This window comes from Vulpes lagopus, chromosome X (genome assembly GCF_018345385.1).
Source record: "Vulpes lagopus strain Blue_001 chromosome X, ASM1834538v1, whole genome shotgun sequence".
Classification (NCBI taxonomy): domain Eukaryota; kingdom Metazoa; phylum Chordata; class Mammalia; order Carnivora; family Canidae; genus Vulpes; species Vulpes lagopus.
The window spans coordinates 42,418,140-42,432,500 of NC_054848.1; the positions used below are offsets into that span (position 1 = coordinate 42,418,140).

The 14,361-nt window shown below is 52.2% G+C and overlaps 1 protein-coding gene across 1 annotated transcript; it reads left to right on the forward strand.

Annotated features, from left to right (window-relative positions):
* Positions 1-435: 435 nt before the first annotated feature.
* On the forward strand, positions 436-14,056 carry CCDC22 (coiled-coil domain containing 22). Its single transcript, XM_041741910.1, has 17 exons — positions 436-648; positions 1,694-1,871; positions 6,992-7,124; positions 7,955-8,061; positions 8,205-8,271; positions 8,370-8,548; positions 10,095-10,289; positions 10,809-10,871; positions 10,958-11,077; positions 11,678-11,797; positions 11,884-12,000; positions 12,106-12,207; positions 12,316-12,423; positions 12,674-12,769; positions 13,012-13,071; positions 13,152-13,226; positions 13,680-14,056. Exons 1-17 carry the CDS (start codon positions 599-601, stop codon positions 13,791-13,793), a joined length of 1,884 nt encoding a protein of 627 aa, XP_041597844.1. The 5' UTR covers positions 436-598; the 3' UTR covers positions 13,794-14,056.
* The last annotated feature ends 305 nt before the right edge of the window (positions 14,057-14,361 follow it).

A 14,361-nucleotide genomic window follows, 5' to 3' on the forward strand; every position in this document is an offset into this window, starting at 1 on the left:
AGCAGGTATATTCATAGTTCCATTTTACAGATGGGGAAACTAAGACGCAGGGAAGTTATGTAACCTGCCCACGGTTGCACCTTTAACTAGTTGAGCTAAAGACTTTAGCTAAAAAGCTGAGACGCAACCGAAGCCGCTTTATGCTAAAGCCCTTGCCCTTACATTACGGAAGACGAATGCAAGATGAATGCCGCCTTAAATGAATGAGTCAGGAAGCCGCGCGCGCGCGTACACACACACACACACACACACACACACACACACACACACACACACACACACACACACACACACACACACTCGCGTGCGCGCTCAAAATATATTTCTATGCCCCCTCTGATGAACCCACTGGACTGCAAGCGGAAGAACTACAACTCCCAATAGCCACTGCACGCTTAAGCCTGTACACGCACCTTCGCACCAGGACGCCAGGCATCCGGCTCGCGCCACACTCGCTCACCGAACTACACTTCCCGGCTTTCCTTGCGCAGCCGTGACACTCTTTGGACCGCGAGTGCCGATCGGGGTTTCAACAGCTGCTCCTCTCTTCCTCGGACCCGGTCCTGGACCTGTCCCCAGACTCGAACACGGCTCCACCATGGAGGAGGCGGACCGAATTCTCATCCATTCCCTGCGCCAGGCCGGCACGTAAGGACACAGCCCCCGCCCACCCCGGATTGCCCACATCCGGGACTCCAAAACTCTGGACCCAGTCACCCGGGAACCTTAAAACCCCAGACCTTGACATCTAGGGCTCCAACTTCCAGAACCCTAAGACACCCCCCACCCACCCACCCACACAAATGCTCTTTGACATCAAGGACCTCCCAAACCCTTTGACCTCAACACTTGGTAAATCCCAGATTCCAAGACCCAGATATCTCCAAGGTTTAAATAAAACCTTGGATCCTCAGCACCCAGGATCCTGAAATATGTGGTTCTTGACATCAATCCCCTGGGCCCCTGGTATTTAGAAAATTTAAGCCACCTGTATTTCGAGAACCAAGGAATTTAAACACCCAGGACCCTGGCACTCAAAACCCTGGGACTGGATACTTGGGAACCTTCAAATCCTGTTTTCCAACACCTGGGCTTTTAAAATCCCTGGACCCTAAAACCTGGAGACCTCAACACTTAGTGACCGTGACACACAGGACTTCTGCATTCAAGGGCTCTAAAAACCCAGGATGTCAACATCTAGGGAGGCTGATTTCTGGATTGCTTGAAACTAGAAGGTCTTGAAATCTGAAGATCTTGACATCTAGGGACCCTGACATTCAGAACTCCTGAAAACCTGAGCCTCGCAATATCTAGTCTCAAAACCCTAGCAGCTCAGTACCTAGGGGCCCCTGACATGTGAGGAACATGATACCTGGGGATCCAGAAACACAGAGAGCATGCCATCTGGGTCCCTTGCCCTTCCTAGACCCTAGAAATGAGAGACTTTTAAGCATATGGCAATTTGAGATGATTTTTGAATTCAGATCCCTCCTATCCACCATTAGGACCCAAGGACTTCTCTGGTTCTTAGTTTTCCAAATGGAAGTCCCAGTCACCAACACCCAGGGCCTGTCTGAACTGTGGCCATCCCCTCCGTTCACTCCCACCCCAATACTAAGGTGTCCAGAAGGCAGCATGGTCCAGCCTGATCCCAGTTTCCTGGCTGCTTCGAATCTGCCCTTTTCTTTTTCAGGGCAGTTCCTCCAGATGTGCAGTCCCTGCGAGCCTTCACCACTGAGTTGGTCGTAGAAGCTGTGGTCCGCTGCCTGCGTGTGATCAACCCTGCCGTGGGCTCTGGCCTCAGCCCCCTGCTGCCTCTGGCCATGTCTGCCCGGTTCCGCCTGGCCATGAGCCTGGCTCAGGCTTGCATGGTGAGTGCCCTCCTCCCAATATGTACAGCCTCTTCCTTCCTCCTTCACAAAGTCACCAAGCTCCTTCAAAACCCTTGCCTGTCCTCTCTGCCACCTCCTCTTGTGGCTTAGCATTTATTAGTGGTTAAGGATGCTAACTCTATGCCTGAGTAGCTCAGACCCTCACTAACCACTTGCTAACAATGTGACCCTAACCCTTCTGGGCCTCAGTTTCCTTATTTGTGAAACCGAGATGATAAAAATAGAGTTGATAGGAGCATTATATGAGTTGATCCAGTTTGCCCTTGGCTCCCACATTTTACGCTTAGCACCAAGAATCCCCCCTACTTCCATGGTATCCATTTATTAGTTCCAGAAAAAGGCTTGGCTTGGGTCGCATGTTCACTCCTAAATTAATCACTGTGTACTCTGACTGGCTCAGCCTGGATCACATAATCATCCCTATAGGACTCTGTGATTGACTCCTCCTTCAGGATAGTTTGGGAGTTGGGGGCCAGAGGGTTACTCAAAGGAAGAGAAGCTGATTATGTAAAACTGTATCTCTGCTGGGTTCCCCCTGTGGCAGCCACACACATCTTGCCTCTGCTGAGAATAATTCCCAAACTGTCTCTCTCGTAGGTAAAGTGCCTTGTGATGAAGCACTCATGCCTCCCTCAGTACAGAGCAGTATTCCAGTTACTATGTCCAGGGGCTCTGAGTAATGTCATTTCTCTTGGCTTGCTAGCTCTGTCACATTGGGTCAGTCTCTTAACCTCTTTGGGCCTGTTTCGTCATGTGTAAAACGGGTATAAGAGTTGTACCTACCACATAGGTTAGCTATGAGGAGTAAGAATTAGTTAATATAGAAAACAGCTGGCTATAATATGCTTTGCAAAAGTGGTATCACTATTAGGGAGGCCCAATCTGGCTGCTTGCCTTCCAGCAACCTCTAGCTACATATTGAGTGTGTGAACCTGGCCAATGGACCTAGGACATGACGGTATAAGGACAGTAGAGTCACTGCAGTGAATGTTTCCATTTAGCCCCTGGGGACAGGGCGGTCAGGTTTCTTGAATTCGAATCTTGTGCAGTTTCTGTCTCTTAACAGCAGGCTGCGGAGCTCTGCCCATCCTTTAGCTCTCAGGTTTGGCTGAATCTCAGGGGTTCCCAGATTCTTCTCTCTGGGGCTCTCTTGGGGTGGCCTCGGGAGCCAGGCCTGTCCCCTGGCCTGGAGCTGTTTTCTTGAGGATGGCACTTCCTGAGCAAGAGGTTCTGTCCCCTTTGACAAGGAGAGTGCACACAGTGAGAGATTTTGAGAAGGGGCTGGGGGTCTGGTGTCCCCCAGCTCCCTGTTTCTCTTTTCTCTCAGAGCTGCCTCCCAGTGGCTTTGGTGTTGACTCACCGGTTCTCTTTAATGTGGGGCAAAGAGCATGGCCAAAGCGTGCCTGCGATTGGCCCCAGAACCCTCATGTACATATCAGCAGACAGAAAGGTTCTCTCATAATCCAACCAGGTGCTGCCCCTGTAGCCCACTCAGGCTTGGCACCACTGCCTTCTGCTGGCCGCCTCCTCATGTGGCCGTCTGCCTGCCACCACTTTCTGCCACTCGGCCACCTCCATATTTTGGTGTCTGTCACTTCACACACCTGACTTCTGGATTGAGTTTCTGTATCAGTCACAGTTCTTTGATTGCAGGTGTCAGAAAAAACCCAAAGTAAAGTAGCTCGAAAGCCAGTGGTTTTCACACTCTTTTGACAGTGACTGTCTGAAATAAATACCTCTTATGTTGTGACCTAATAGACGCGTGGGCACACACACACATACACACACAGATAATAATGAGTTTTGCTGAGTGGATTCCCTCCACCCTGTGCTGGGTATGGTGGTATAAACTTGCTTCATTCTCGTGGCCGCTTTCTGAAGTAGGTACCATGGGTATCCCTTTATTTCAGATGAGGAAAAGTAAAGCACAGAGAAGTTAAGTGATTTGCCTGAGGTCACACAGCTGGTAAGAGGCAGAGCTTGGATTTGAATCCAGAAAATCTGCTCTCAGTGTCCATGCAGCCCCAGAGTGACAGGAACTCTGAATAGAAGAAAAAGGCTTTCTTTCTGGACCTGCTTCTTAGTCCCCACGCAGAACACTGATGGGGCCTTTGAGCTCTGAAAACAGGCACATAGAGAAAGTCCTATCAGCCCCATTTCATAGCTAGGAAGCAGAGCTTCGGGTGGTGAAATAACCAGTTCAAGGTCTTAGCCAGTAAGTTAGTACAGGCTAGATTTCAATCCTGATCTTTTTACACCAAAGCCCATAAGTCTCTTCTTAAAAAAATTGTTTTGAGGAGGTCATTTTATTAGTCTGGGTCCAGTCTGGAGCCTGAAACTCCAGCAATAGTTGGAACAGGGACATCTAAATATAAAAAATTGTTAATTTGGTAAAAGGTGGTTAACTACTGAAAGGGTAAGAGAGAGCTCCCAGGTGTGATGGAAGGAGCATGATACTGGCAGAGTCTCATGCGCCAAACCGTTCACCTGTTACCCTGCCTGTCTGCTGAAGGGGATGACTTTCATTGGTTTCCTGTGTTTCTTTCCAGGTTTTTTTTCTTTTAATGCAGATATAAGCAAATCTGAATATACTTATTTCCTCGTTTCTTTTTTCTTTTTTCCTTTTTTTCTTTCTATTAGATTTTGATTGCCCGGTTTCTGGCCATAACCAATGGTTCATGACATATACTAAAGGTCCCCTCCACCTAACCTAATATCTGTATAGGATACATATAAACCATGAAGCAAGTCAAGAACACATTTCTTTGAAATAGTCTAAAACCCTTATATCAAAAATAGATCCACTTAGAGCATTGTATGTCATATGATTGGACATCGTATCCTTCCTCTTCATGGCATTTCGTACTCTGCTGTTTCCTGGTTGTTCTGCTCCAGAGAGCACGTCTGCATACTCTGCAGAGCCTGGAAAGGGAAAAGCAAAACCAAAAATCTGCTTCCTGGTTTGGAGCCGTGGAGAAAGGCCCTCTTCCGACTCTCAGAAGGGTCGACTTGAGGTCATCTGTGAACCGCATGAAGTTTGTTTTCAGAGCCTTTCCTTTCCCAGGTCTCTGCCCCTTTATATTTATTCTTTAGCAACTTTTTCATTACTTTGGCTGTTCTGTTGAGAAAAGGCTCTATGAGGAACCCATGCTCTGTTGTAAATTAGTAAAGCATGTCACGCGGAGGAAGAGGAAGAGAGGGCAATGAACCTGTAGCCTTTTGAGGATAATTCGGACATTGTAGCACTTTGGTAGTTGGTAATTTTGCTTTATGGGAAGTCTATAAAATGCGGGAAAATAGAGACTTGCTACCCATTCCTGTGTTTGTTTTATTTCTCTCTTTCTTACTTTTTTTAATCCCTCGTAACAGCTGCATTAAACGTTTTAAATGTCCATTGTACATATGTACTGCAGTACATACATATGATATCCTGTGCTTGGACACTTAGGATTTTGCAAATAATGCTGTAATGAATAATCTTGTGTGTGTCTGTCCTCTTGAATTGTTAGAGGGATGGTTTGACAGCTCCTTAAGGTAGGATTGCTAGGTGGAAGGGTAAAAGCATATATTGTTTTGTCGGACTTTGCTCAATTGCCCTCACTGGGCTTTGTTTCATTTCTGCCTTCCCAACGGCAGTGTGGGAGAGAGCACCTGTTTCCCCACAGCCTGGCCCACTGATCTGTGCCCCTTCAGTAGGTGAGGAATGATAGCTCAGTATAGTTTTTCTCCCCAGCTTTCTGTTAAGATTTTGCTCCATTCTTTTCTCTGTATATAAATGCATGCACACACACTTTTTTGCCAAACCATTTGAAAGTGGCAGACAGCATGATACTTCATACATATAATTTTCAGCACGCCTCTCCTAAATAGCAGGACTTTTGCCAGCATAAGCACGATATCGTGATCACACCCATGAAATTTAATATGTATGTTAACAATCGATAGTATATATTAGAATAATAGTGTCTAATATCTAGTGCATGGTGGAATTTCCCCAGTTTTTCAAAAAATATCCTCTATTGCTTTTTTTTTTTGAACTGTAGCATCTAATCAAGGATCACACATTTGATTTCACTGTTACCTCTTTAATCTTTTGTATCCAACAGTCCTCCTTCGTTTTTGTTTCTTTGTTTCCTTTGTGATGACAAATGTTTTCTAAGAGTCTTGGCTGGTTGTCGCCTGGCACAGCCTACGCTTTGAGTTGGTCACAGTGTTTTCTGATGATCAGATTCAGGTTTGGGGCAGCGGCACTGCCCAAGCGATGGTATCTCCCTCCCAGCATGCACCTGAACAGGACAGCCGTCAGGTTGTCCTGGGTCAGTGACGTTTGTGTGAAATCTCTTGGTGTGCTTTCAATTTGTGTCTGTCTCATAAGCCAGGTTGGACATATTTGCCTAGGTTTAAGGGCCATTTTCATTTTTTTTTCTGTGAACTGCCTGCTCCTATCTTTTGCCTACTTTTTTCTTGCATTGCTGGTCTCTTTTGCTTGTTTGCTTTTTATTTTAATTTTATTTATTGTTATTTTAAAGATTTTATTTACTTATTCATGAGAGACACAGAGAGAGGCAGAGACATAGACAGAGGGAGAAGCAGACTCCCCGCGGGGAGCTCAATGCGGGACTCAATCCTGGGATCATGACCTGAGCCAAAGGCAGATGCTCAACCACTGAGCCACCCAGGCGCCCCACTTGTTTGATTTTTAGATGCTCTTCAAATATGAGGTAGATTTACTCTCTGCCTGTGATGGGAACTCCAAATATTTTTTTTTCTAGCTTGTCATCACTCTTATGGTTTTGGTAATTGTATTCTTGAACATTTCTGTTTCTTTCCATGGGTTCAGAAATACTCCTCCTTTATGGCCTCTGGATTTAGGCTCATAGTTAGAAAGGCTGAAGCCTTAATCTTATTTCTCGCTCTCTGTAGCATTGACTATAATCACTCTGTGGCTCCCCTCAGAGGCCTGGAGGCCTTGCAGAGCCAAGGTGGAGTTGAGAGGGTGGTGGTTGGCAAGATAGTGGGAGCATTTGTGGTCTAGGCCCAGAGCTCCCAGGACAGGAGGGTTCTGCCTGCCTGATAGAGGCTACCCCCCCAACCCCCAGGACCTGGGCTATCCCCTGGAGCTTGGCTATCAGAACTTCCTCTACCCCAGTGAGCCTGATCTCCGGGACCTGCTTCTCTTCTTGGCTGAGCGTCTGCCCTCTGATGCCTCTGAGGATGCAGATCAGCCTGCAGGTATGGTCTGCCCAGGGTACGGTGGGTGTGGGGTGAAGGAGAGCACGGCATTCCTGGATGTTATAGGGGCTGGGGGAGGTGGAGGTGGTAAAAACGTTGACCAGGGCTGGGGTCAGGGATGTATCTTTGGGAGACCTGGGTGGGATGGGAGGATTGGGTCTAGGGAGGGGGGCAGGGCAGGGCAGGCGGAAGGGGGCCTGGGCTTGGGCTGCCTCAGGTGGTGGGGGGAGTTGGTGCTGGGTGCTGGGAGGGGCTTCTCTGCCTTACTTCCTCCTCGCTCCTCCTCCCCTCCCCACTCCAACCACACTAGCCTTCTTGGTGCTTCTCAGACATTCCAGGTTTGCTCCAGCCTCAGGGCCTTTGTATTTGCCAGATTATTCTTCCCCTAGATATGTTCTTGGTCCACCTTCTTACCTTTTACAGGTTCTATTCACATGTCACCTCTGGGAGGCCTTACTGAGACCGCCTTGTTTAAAATTACATGCTCCTCTCAATAGTCTTTACCCTCCTCTTGGATCATTACCTGAGAGTTTTTCTGTATTGTACTTTTGACTTTAATCATGTTCTCCTTTACCAGCATGCTGGCAACGTGGGGGCAGGGCAAGTTCTCAGTCTGCTCACCAAAGTATTCTGAGAGTCTAGAACAGTGACTGGCACATAGTAGGTGCTCAGCAAGTGTTTGTTGACTGGCTGGGTGTGAGAAGGATAGCTAGATAGAGATGCATCTCTGGGGGGTAGGGGTCAGGGAGCCATGGCTGCTTTCCCAGGGTATGCATTTTGGGAATTGTGGCACTGTCACCTGGTTGACACTCCTTCCCCATCCCCTATAGGTGACTCAGCTATCCTTCTCCGGGCCATCGGCAGCCAGATCCGGGACCAGATGGCCCTGCCCTGGGTCCCACCCCTCCTTCGCACTCCCAAGCTGCAGCACCTCCAGGTGGGACCCCCTAGCTCACATCGATGTTGCTTGGCCCCACCTTGGCCCCATGCTCGGGTTTTTAGCCCCCCTCCCACCACCAGTGCCCTCCCCTCCCCCTGCCACAGTTCATCAGGGAGGCTCTGATTCTGCTCTCCCACCAGGGCTCAGCCTCCCAGAAGCCTTTCCACACCACCAGGCTGGTCATGCCTGAGTTGAGTTCCAGAGGAGGTACGGGTGAGGCTGTGCGGGAGGGCCGGGAGCAGGGGGAGAAGTAGGCCTGAACCACCGCCCCCTCCCCAGCCAGCTGACTCTGTTCCTGCCTCTAGAGCCCCGGGAGTTCCAGGCAAGTCCTCTGCTGCTTCCAGCCCCCACCCAGGTGCCCCAGCCTGCTGGGAGGGTGGCCTCACTCCTCGAATGCCATGCCATCCAGCTCTGCCAACACAGGGGCCGGGACCGCCCCGGGGATGAGGACTGGGTCCAACGGGCACCCCGCCATCCCACCCAGGTACCGCCCAATGCTTGGCTCTCTGCTGCCAAGGCCCTTGCTTACAGAAATGCCCCTGTTTCAGCTTCCCTTGGTTCTCTGTTCCTCCTGCCCTTTCTCCCTCATTGTCTCCTCTCTGCCTCCTCCACCTGGCTCTTCCCTGAGAGAACCCTGGAGTTAGAAAGACTGTGGACTTCTGACAAGTCACTATCCTGCACTCCCTCTAGAGCCTCAGTTTCCCTTCCTGAGACTTGGGAGGTGATAGTACCCTCCCCTCAGGCTAGCATTGAACCAAGGCAGGTTCTTAGCAACCAGCATGCTCAGGATTTGCATACTTCTTCCCTGTTTCTGTTGCCTTCTTCCCACCCCAGAGCCTCTCATTCTTTCTCTGTCTCTGCCACTGTCACCAATGCTTATTTTTTCTGTCCCCGGGTCCCTGCACTGTCTCTTCTGGTCATTATCTTTCTTGTCCTTTGGCTGTGCTGCCCCTCCTTCCTGCCCCTCTGTCTCCTCATTCCTCTGCTGGGTGTTTTCCTGTCCTATTTGTTCACCTCTGTCACTGTCTCTTCTTTCTTTCTTTCTTTCTTTCTTTTTTTTTTTGAAAGATTTTATTTATTTATTCATGAGACACACAGAGAGAAAGAGAGGCAGAGACACAGGCAGAGGGAGAAGCAGGCTCCATGCAGGGAGCCCAACGTGGGACTCGATCCCGGGTCTCCAGGATCACACCCTGGGGTGAAGGCGGTGCTAAACCGCTGAGCCATCTGGGCTGCCCCCGTCTCTTCTTTCTGCCCCAGCTTCCCCCACCGCCATTTGTTCCATCTTTACTCCCGCCTGTCTTTTTTTAAGCTTGTAGAAATTTTCAAACACAGAAATAGAATGTTCCAGTGAATCCTGTGTGCCCATTATCCACCTTCAACTATGAGCAGGTCACCAGTCTTTCTTCATCTGTTCTCCCCTAAGTGTTTCTCAGTATTATTTTGAAGCAGGTCCCAATATGCATGACACTTCAGCTCTAAATACTGAGACAGACATCTCTTAACTCAGAAGGGCATTGACTTTTTAAGGTAACCTGTGGGTTATTTTCACACCTAGTACCATTAGCAGTGATCTCTTAATACTGTCACTGAGTTCATAGTCATATTTCCCTAGTTGTCTCGAAACTCCCTCTGTTTCCCACCCCCCATCTTGATTTAACTCTGCTTCCATTACTCCTTTGCCCAGCACCTCTGACTCTCCATTTCTGTTCCATCCCCATGTAGCCTTTCAGTGTGGCCCTCTGATTTGGGGGGTTGCTGATTGCTGCTTCTCTCCCTTGCCTCAGCCACCTCCAGTGTGGGGAGCGAGTGGGTGGAGAGAAGCATGGCTTTGAGGAGGGGACCCTGTCCTTGGGGAGCTCCCAGACCGGTGGGTCAGGAGAGGGGGACTGGGCCTCTTGGTGGGAGGGGTTGAAGGGTGGGTGTGACCATGTGGTGGCACTTTGTCAGGCAGCTCCCTGGAGGAGGCAGGGCCTCAGGTGCCTAGCAGGCCTCTACACCTTCCCGTTTGCCCTGCCTTCTGTTTCCAGGAAGATACACGGGCTCAGCGGCAGCGGCTGCAGAAGCACTTGGCCGAGCATCTCCACCAGACCTGGGGCCGACTGGGGGCTCCACCACAGGCCCGAGACCTGGGAGAGCTGCTGCAGGCCTGGGGTGCTGCAGCCAGGATGGGTGCCTCCAAGGGCTCCCGCTTCACACACTCAGAAAAGTTCACCTTCCATCCAGTGAGTGGGTCTGAATGGACCTGGGTGTGCTGACAGGGCCAAGGCAGGCTTGCTGGGTTGCTTTCTGTATAGACAACACACTTGATCCACACAGGTTCCTGTGTTCCCACTGGGCATGCCCTTTCTGAGCTGGTGGGTGGGGAGTGTCCCTGGCTTCTCAGGGGCTTTGGTGGAGAAAGGGTGGAGGGGTGGGAGCCACATAAGGGTGTGCGAACCCTAGCTTCCCTTAGACAGTTTCCTCTGGACTTAGCTTCTTTCCTTGATCTAGAGGGGCCCTCATCCTCCCCGTGGGCAGGAGCTGTGCCAGGATCAGGGAGGTTTCTTTATGAGCAAATATGTCTAGCCTGAGGTTTCAGAGAGTGCCCAGGTCCTCATAAACCCAGTCTGACAGCTGTCAGCGGTTGAGTGGATGTGAGGACGGTGCTGGAAGGGCACTTGGGTGCTGAGGCTGGGTGGGGTGGGGCGGGGCAGGGCAGGGCCTTCTGGGACAGCCAGGATACTCCCTTCTCATTCCCGCAGGAGCCCGAGGTCCAGGCAGCCCAGGTGTCTGATATGCCAGTCACCTCCCAGCGGCCTGAACAAGTAAGTGGAGCAGTGGGGGGAGGCTTTGGGCCTTCACCTGTCTCATGGGCCTGACACCCTGACCCCAACTGGCCTGTGCCTCTCAGGACACAAGGGCAGCTCAGGAGCAGGAGCTGGAGTCTCTTCGGGAACAGCTGGAGGGAGTGAACCGCAACATTGAAGAGGTTGAAGCCAACATGAAGACCCTGGGAATCAGCCTCATGCAGGTGGGAGGTGGGGAGGAGAGGGGCTGCCCACCTGGGGTTGGGTCACAGTGGGGCCTAGAGGGCCTTGCAGAGCCTGAGAAGACCTTGTAGAGGTCTGCCGATGTCAGGAGGGTTCAGAGGCAACCCTGGGGACCCATGGGCTCTCATGGGTTTAGGAGAATAAGTGGAAGTGAGAGGGGGATGTAGGGTGAGTGGGTTTAGACCTGTGGGGGTCAGGGGCACCCGTGGGCATCGGTCAGGCTATGTGGGTGTCTATGAGAATCAGGAGGGGTGCGAGCATCTGTGTCAGTATGATGTATCTGTATGGGCAGGGGCTTGAGGGCCTGGTCAGGGCTTCTGGGGTGGGGGGTGTCATTTTGTGGAGGTAGAGGGATCAGAGGGATCAGAGGGGCCTGTGGGTGTCTGTCACTGCTTATGGGTTTCCGTCACTATCAGGAGGGGTCAAGGGGCCGACAGAGGGTAGAGGGGTGTGTTGTCATCTGTGGGGGCTCAGGCTAGACTAGGGCTTTCCAGGCTCAGTGGGGGCTAGAGGGCTTTAGAGGGCTTTGGTGTGTGGCTGAGCTCCTCTGCTGATGGGAGTGGGGGTTCATGGGGTGCCAGGTGGAGACGGAGTGTCGGCAGAGTGAGCTCAGCACAGCAGAGCGTGAGCAGGCCCTGCGCTTGAAGAGCCGGGCAGTGGAGCTGCTTCCCGACGGGACTGCCAACCTCGCCAAGCTGCAGGTGGGGCTGGCACCATGGTTAGGTGGGAGGGCTGGAGTTGGAAGAGTCCATCCGGTGTGACACACATCCCTTACTGCCATCCCCAGCTTGTGGTAGAGAGTAGTGCCCAGCGGGTCATCCACTTGGCGGGTCAGTGGGAAAAGCACCGGGTCCCTCTTCTGGCTGAGTACCGCCACCTCCGAAAGCTCCAGGATTGCAGAGAGGTAGGTTGTGAGGCCCTGGGCTGTGGGTGGGGCAGGTTCAGTCCCTCCCTAGGGGCTCATCCTTGTGCTCTGCTCACTATCCCTCTACCCATGGGGTCCTGGCAGCTGGAATCTTCTCGACGGCTGGCAGAGATCCAGGAGCTGCACCAGAGTGTTCGAGCAGCTGCTGAAGAGGCCCGTAGGAAGGAAGAGGTCTATAAGCAGCTGGTAAGGCCCGTGCGGGGGCCCTGGGTAGCCCGGAGTGGGTGAGGAGTGGGTCCCAGTGGAGTGGGTGGGGTGTAGGTCCCAGGAGAGTGTCTGCTATGTTCTGTCTAGGTGTCAGAGCTGGAGACCCTGCCAAGAGATGTGTCCCGGCTGGCCTATACCCAGCGCATCCTGGAGATTGTGGGCAACATCCGGAAGCAGAAGGAAGAGATCACTAAGGTACATCATTGCAGCTGTGGAAGGTTGGGGCAGATGCATGTAGCATGGCCACACGGGGACTTCACATTCTCTGAAAGGCAGAGCTATCTAGCCACACCCCAACATAGAACACTCCTACCCCGTCTGCTCCAGCCACACCTGATGCAGTGGCGCAGTGACATCTGGGTGTGAGCACATGCACACAAATGCTTGCAGCCGGCTGGCCAGCCTGTGCCAAACATGGGCTCATGGCCACCCTGTACTCTGCCAGATTTTATCAGATACAAAAGAGCTTCAGAAGGAAATCAACTCCCTGTCTGGGAAGCTGGATCGGACATTTGCTGTAACTGATGAGCTCGTGTTCAAGGTATGGGTCAGGCTGGGCTGGGTGGAGGGGTGGGGTGGGGCTGGGCTGCTGCTTGTCTGTCTGCTTACAGGTTGGCTTGGGCACAAGCCCTGTGTGAGCCTTGTAGGTATGCTGCTGCTCCAGCCTGGCTGTGTGCCACAGAGGATGATTAGGGGAGTGGGAGAGGGTGGCCTTGTGGGGTCCTGGAGGTGGTATTTGTGGGAAACATGGGGGAAGCCCACTGATCCCTTCTGTCTGATCAGGATGCCAAGAAGGATGATGCTGTTCGGAAGGCATACAAGTATCTAGCTGCCTTGCATGAGGTGAGTGGAGTAGTGTCCAGGGGGGCTGGCCGGGGTGGGGCGTGGTGGGGGTGCAAGCCTTCTGCTCCTGCCATCCATAGAACTGCAGCCAGCTCATCCAGACCATCGAGGATACAGGCACAATCATGCGGGAAGTTCGAGATCTTGAGGAACAGGTGAGGCCCATGGGTAGGAGGAAAAACCAAGGCAGGCCAGTGGACAGCACCCCTGGTTCACACCAAGAGAGGCTGTGGGAGCAGACGCAGCCCACGGCTGGACTCTTGGCCTTGCCCCTTAGTAGCTGTGTGTGTAAACTGTCACTGGCCAGCAGTCTGCTCTGAGCCCTGGCTCCCATCCCAAAGGCTCTCTCGCCTGCCTCCTGGGGCCATCGGCAGAGGCCTCAGCTTGAGTATGTGTCGGCTCATCCTGCCATGTAACAAATGATGCTTTAGGCAAATAGATGACACACGCAAAGGCCCAATGGTGGTGGGACACAGCAGGCTGTTGCGGGAGGAGGTGGGGGAGGGGCACGGGAGGGGCCTTCAGCAGCCTTAATGGAGAGGGGAGGTGGGAGCAGGGTAAGGCCCCCCTCACCCCACACTAAAGACATGTGATTCACGTTGCCTTAGATTGAGATGGAGATGGGGAAGAAGACACTCAGCAATCTGGAGAAGATCCGCGAGGACTACCGAGCCCTCCGCCAGGAGAATGCTGGCCTCCTCGGGCGGGTCCGGGATGCCTGAGGAGCCCCTAGCACCTGTCTGCTCCCAGCCTGGCCTCCAGCGGGGAGTTGAGATGTTGGGGGCGATAGCCAAGGGCTTGCCCTAGCCATTCCCTCTGGTGGCTGCACAGCTCCTCCTGCTACGGCCTTGGCCCCAGACCCCTGCCCACCTGACCCCCACCCTTATCTAGGGTGATCATCTAGAGCATGGAAACTCAGCTGCAGTTTATTGGAGAGGGTACCAGGGTTAAGACCTTGGATCCCAAATAAATGAGGGGCTCTGTCTGCAGTCTAAGCGGAGGCATGGATGGGGACACAGGGTTCAGGACAAGGGAGGTGGGGTGGGTGGCAGGTGAGACATGGGGTATGTTTGGTGATTCAGTGTGTATGGCTGTGAAAGCCCATGTGGGACGCAGGAGACCCACTGGGGTGCCAAGTGCATGTGCATGCCCATGAGATGCACAGGTATATTCTGGTGGGCCATGTGACCACGCTGATGTTTTGGGAGCTGTGTGAGAATGTGCACAGCTGGGATGTGTTTGTTTGTGTGGCTCTTTGGGACCTGAGATCCTGAAGGTACCAAGGCTGCT

Bases quoted from the DNA above. Each gene is read 5' to 3' on its own strand.
- CCDC22 (XM_041741910.1), top strand. From the start codon at position 599: ATGGAGGAGGCGGACCGAATTCTCATCCATTCCCTGCGCCAGGCCGGC. The intron at 7,125-7,954 runs GTATGGTCTGCC...CATCCCCTATAG, and splicing joins GGATGCAGATCAGCCTGCAG to GTGACTCAGCTATCCTTCTC. The intron at 8,062-8,204 runs GTGGGACCCCCT...CTCTCCCACCAG, and splicing joins CCAAGCTGCAGCACCTCCAG to GGCTCAGCCTCCCAGAAGCC.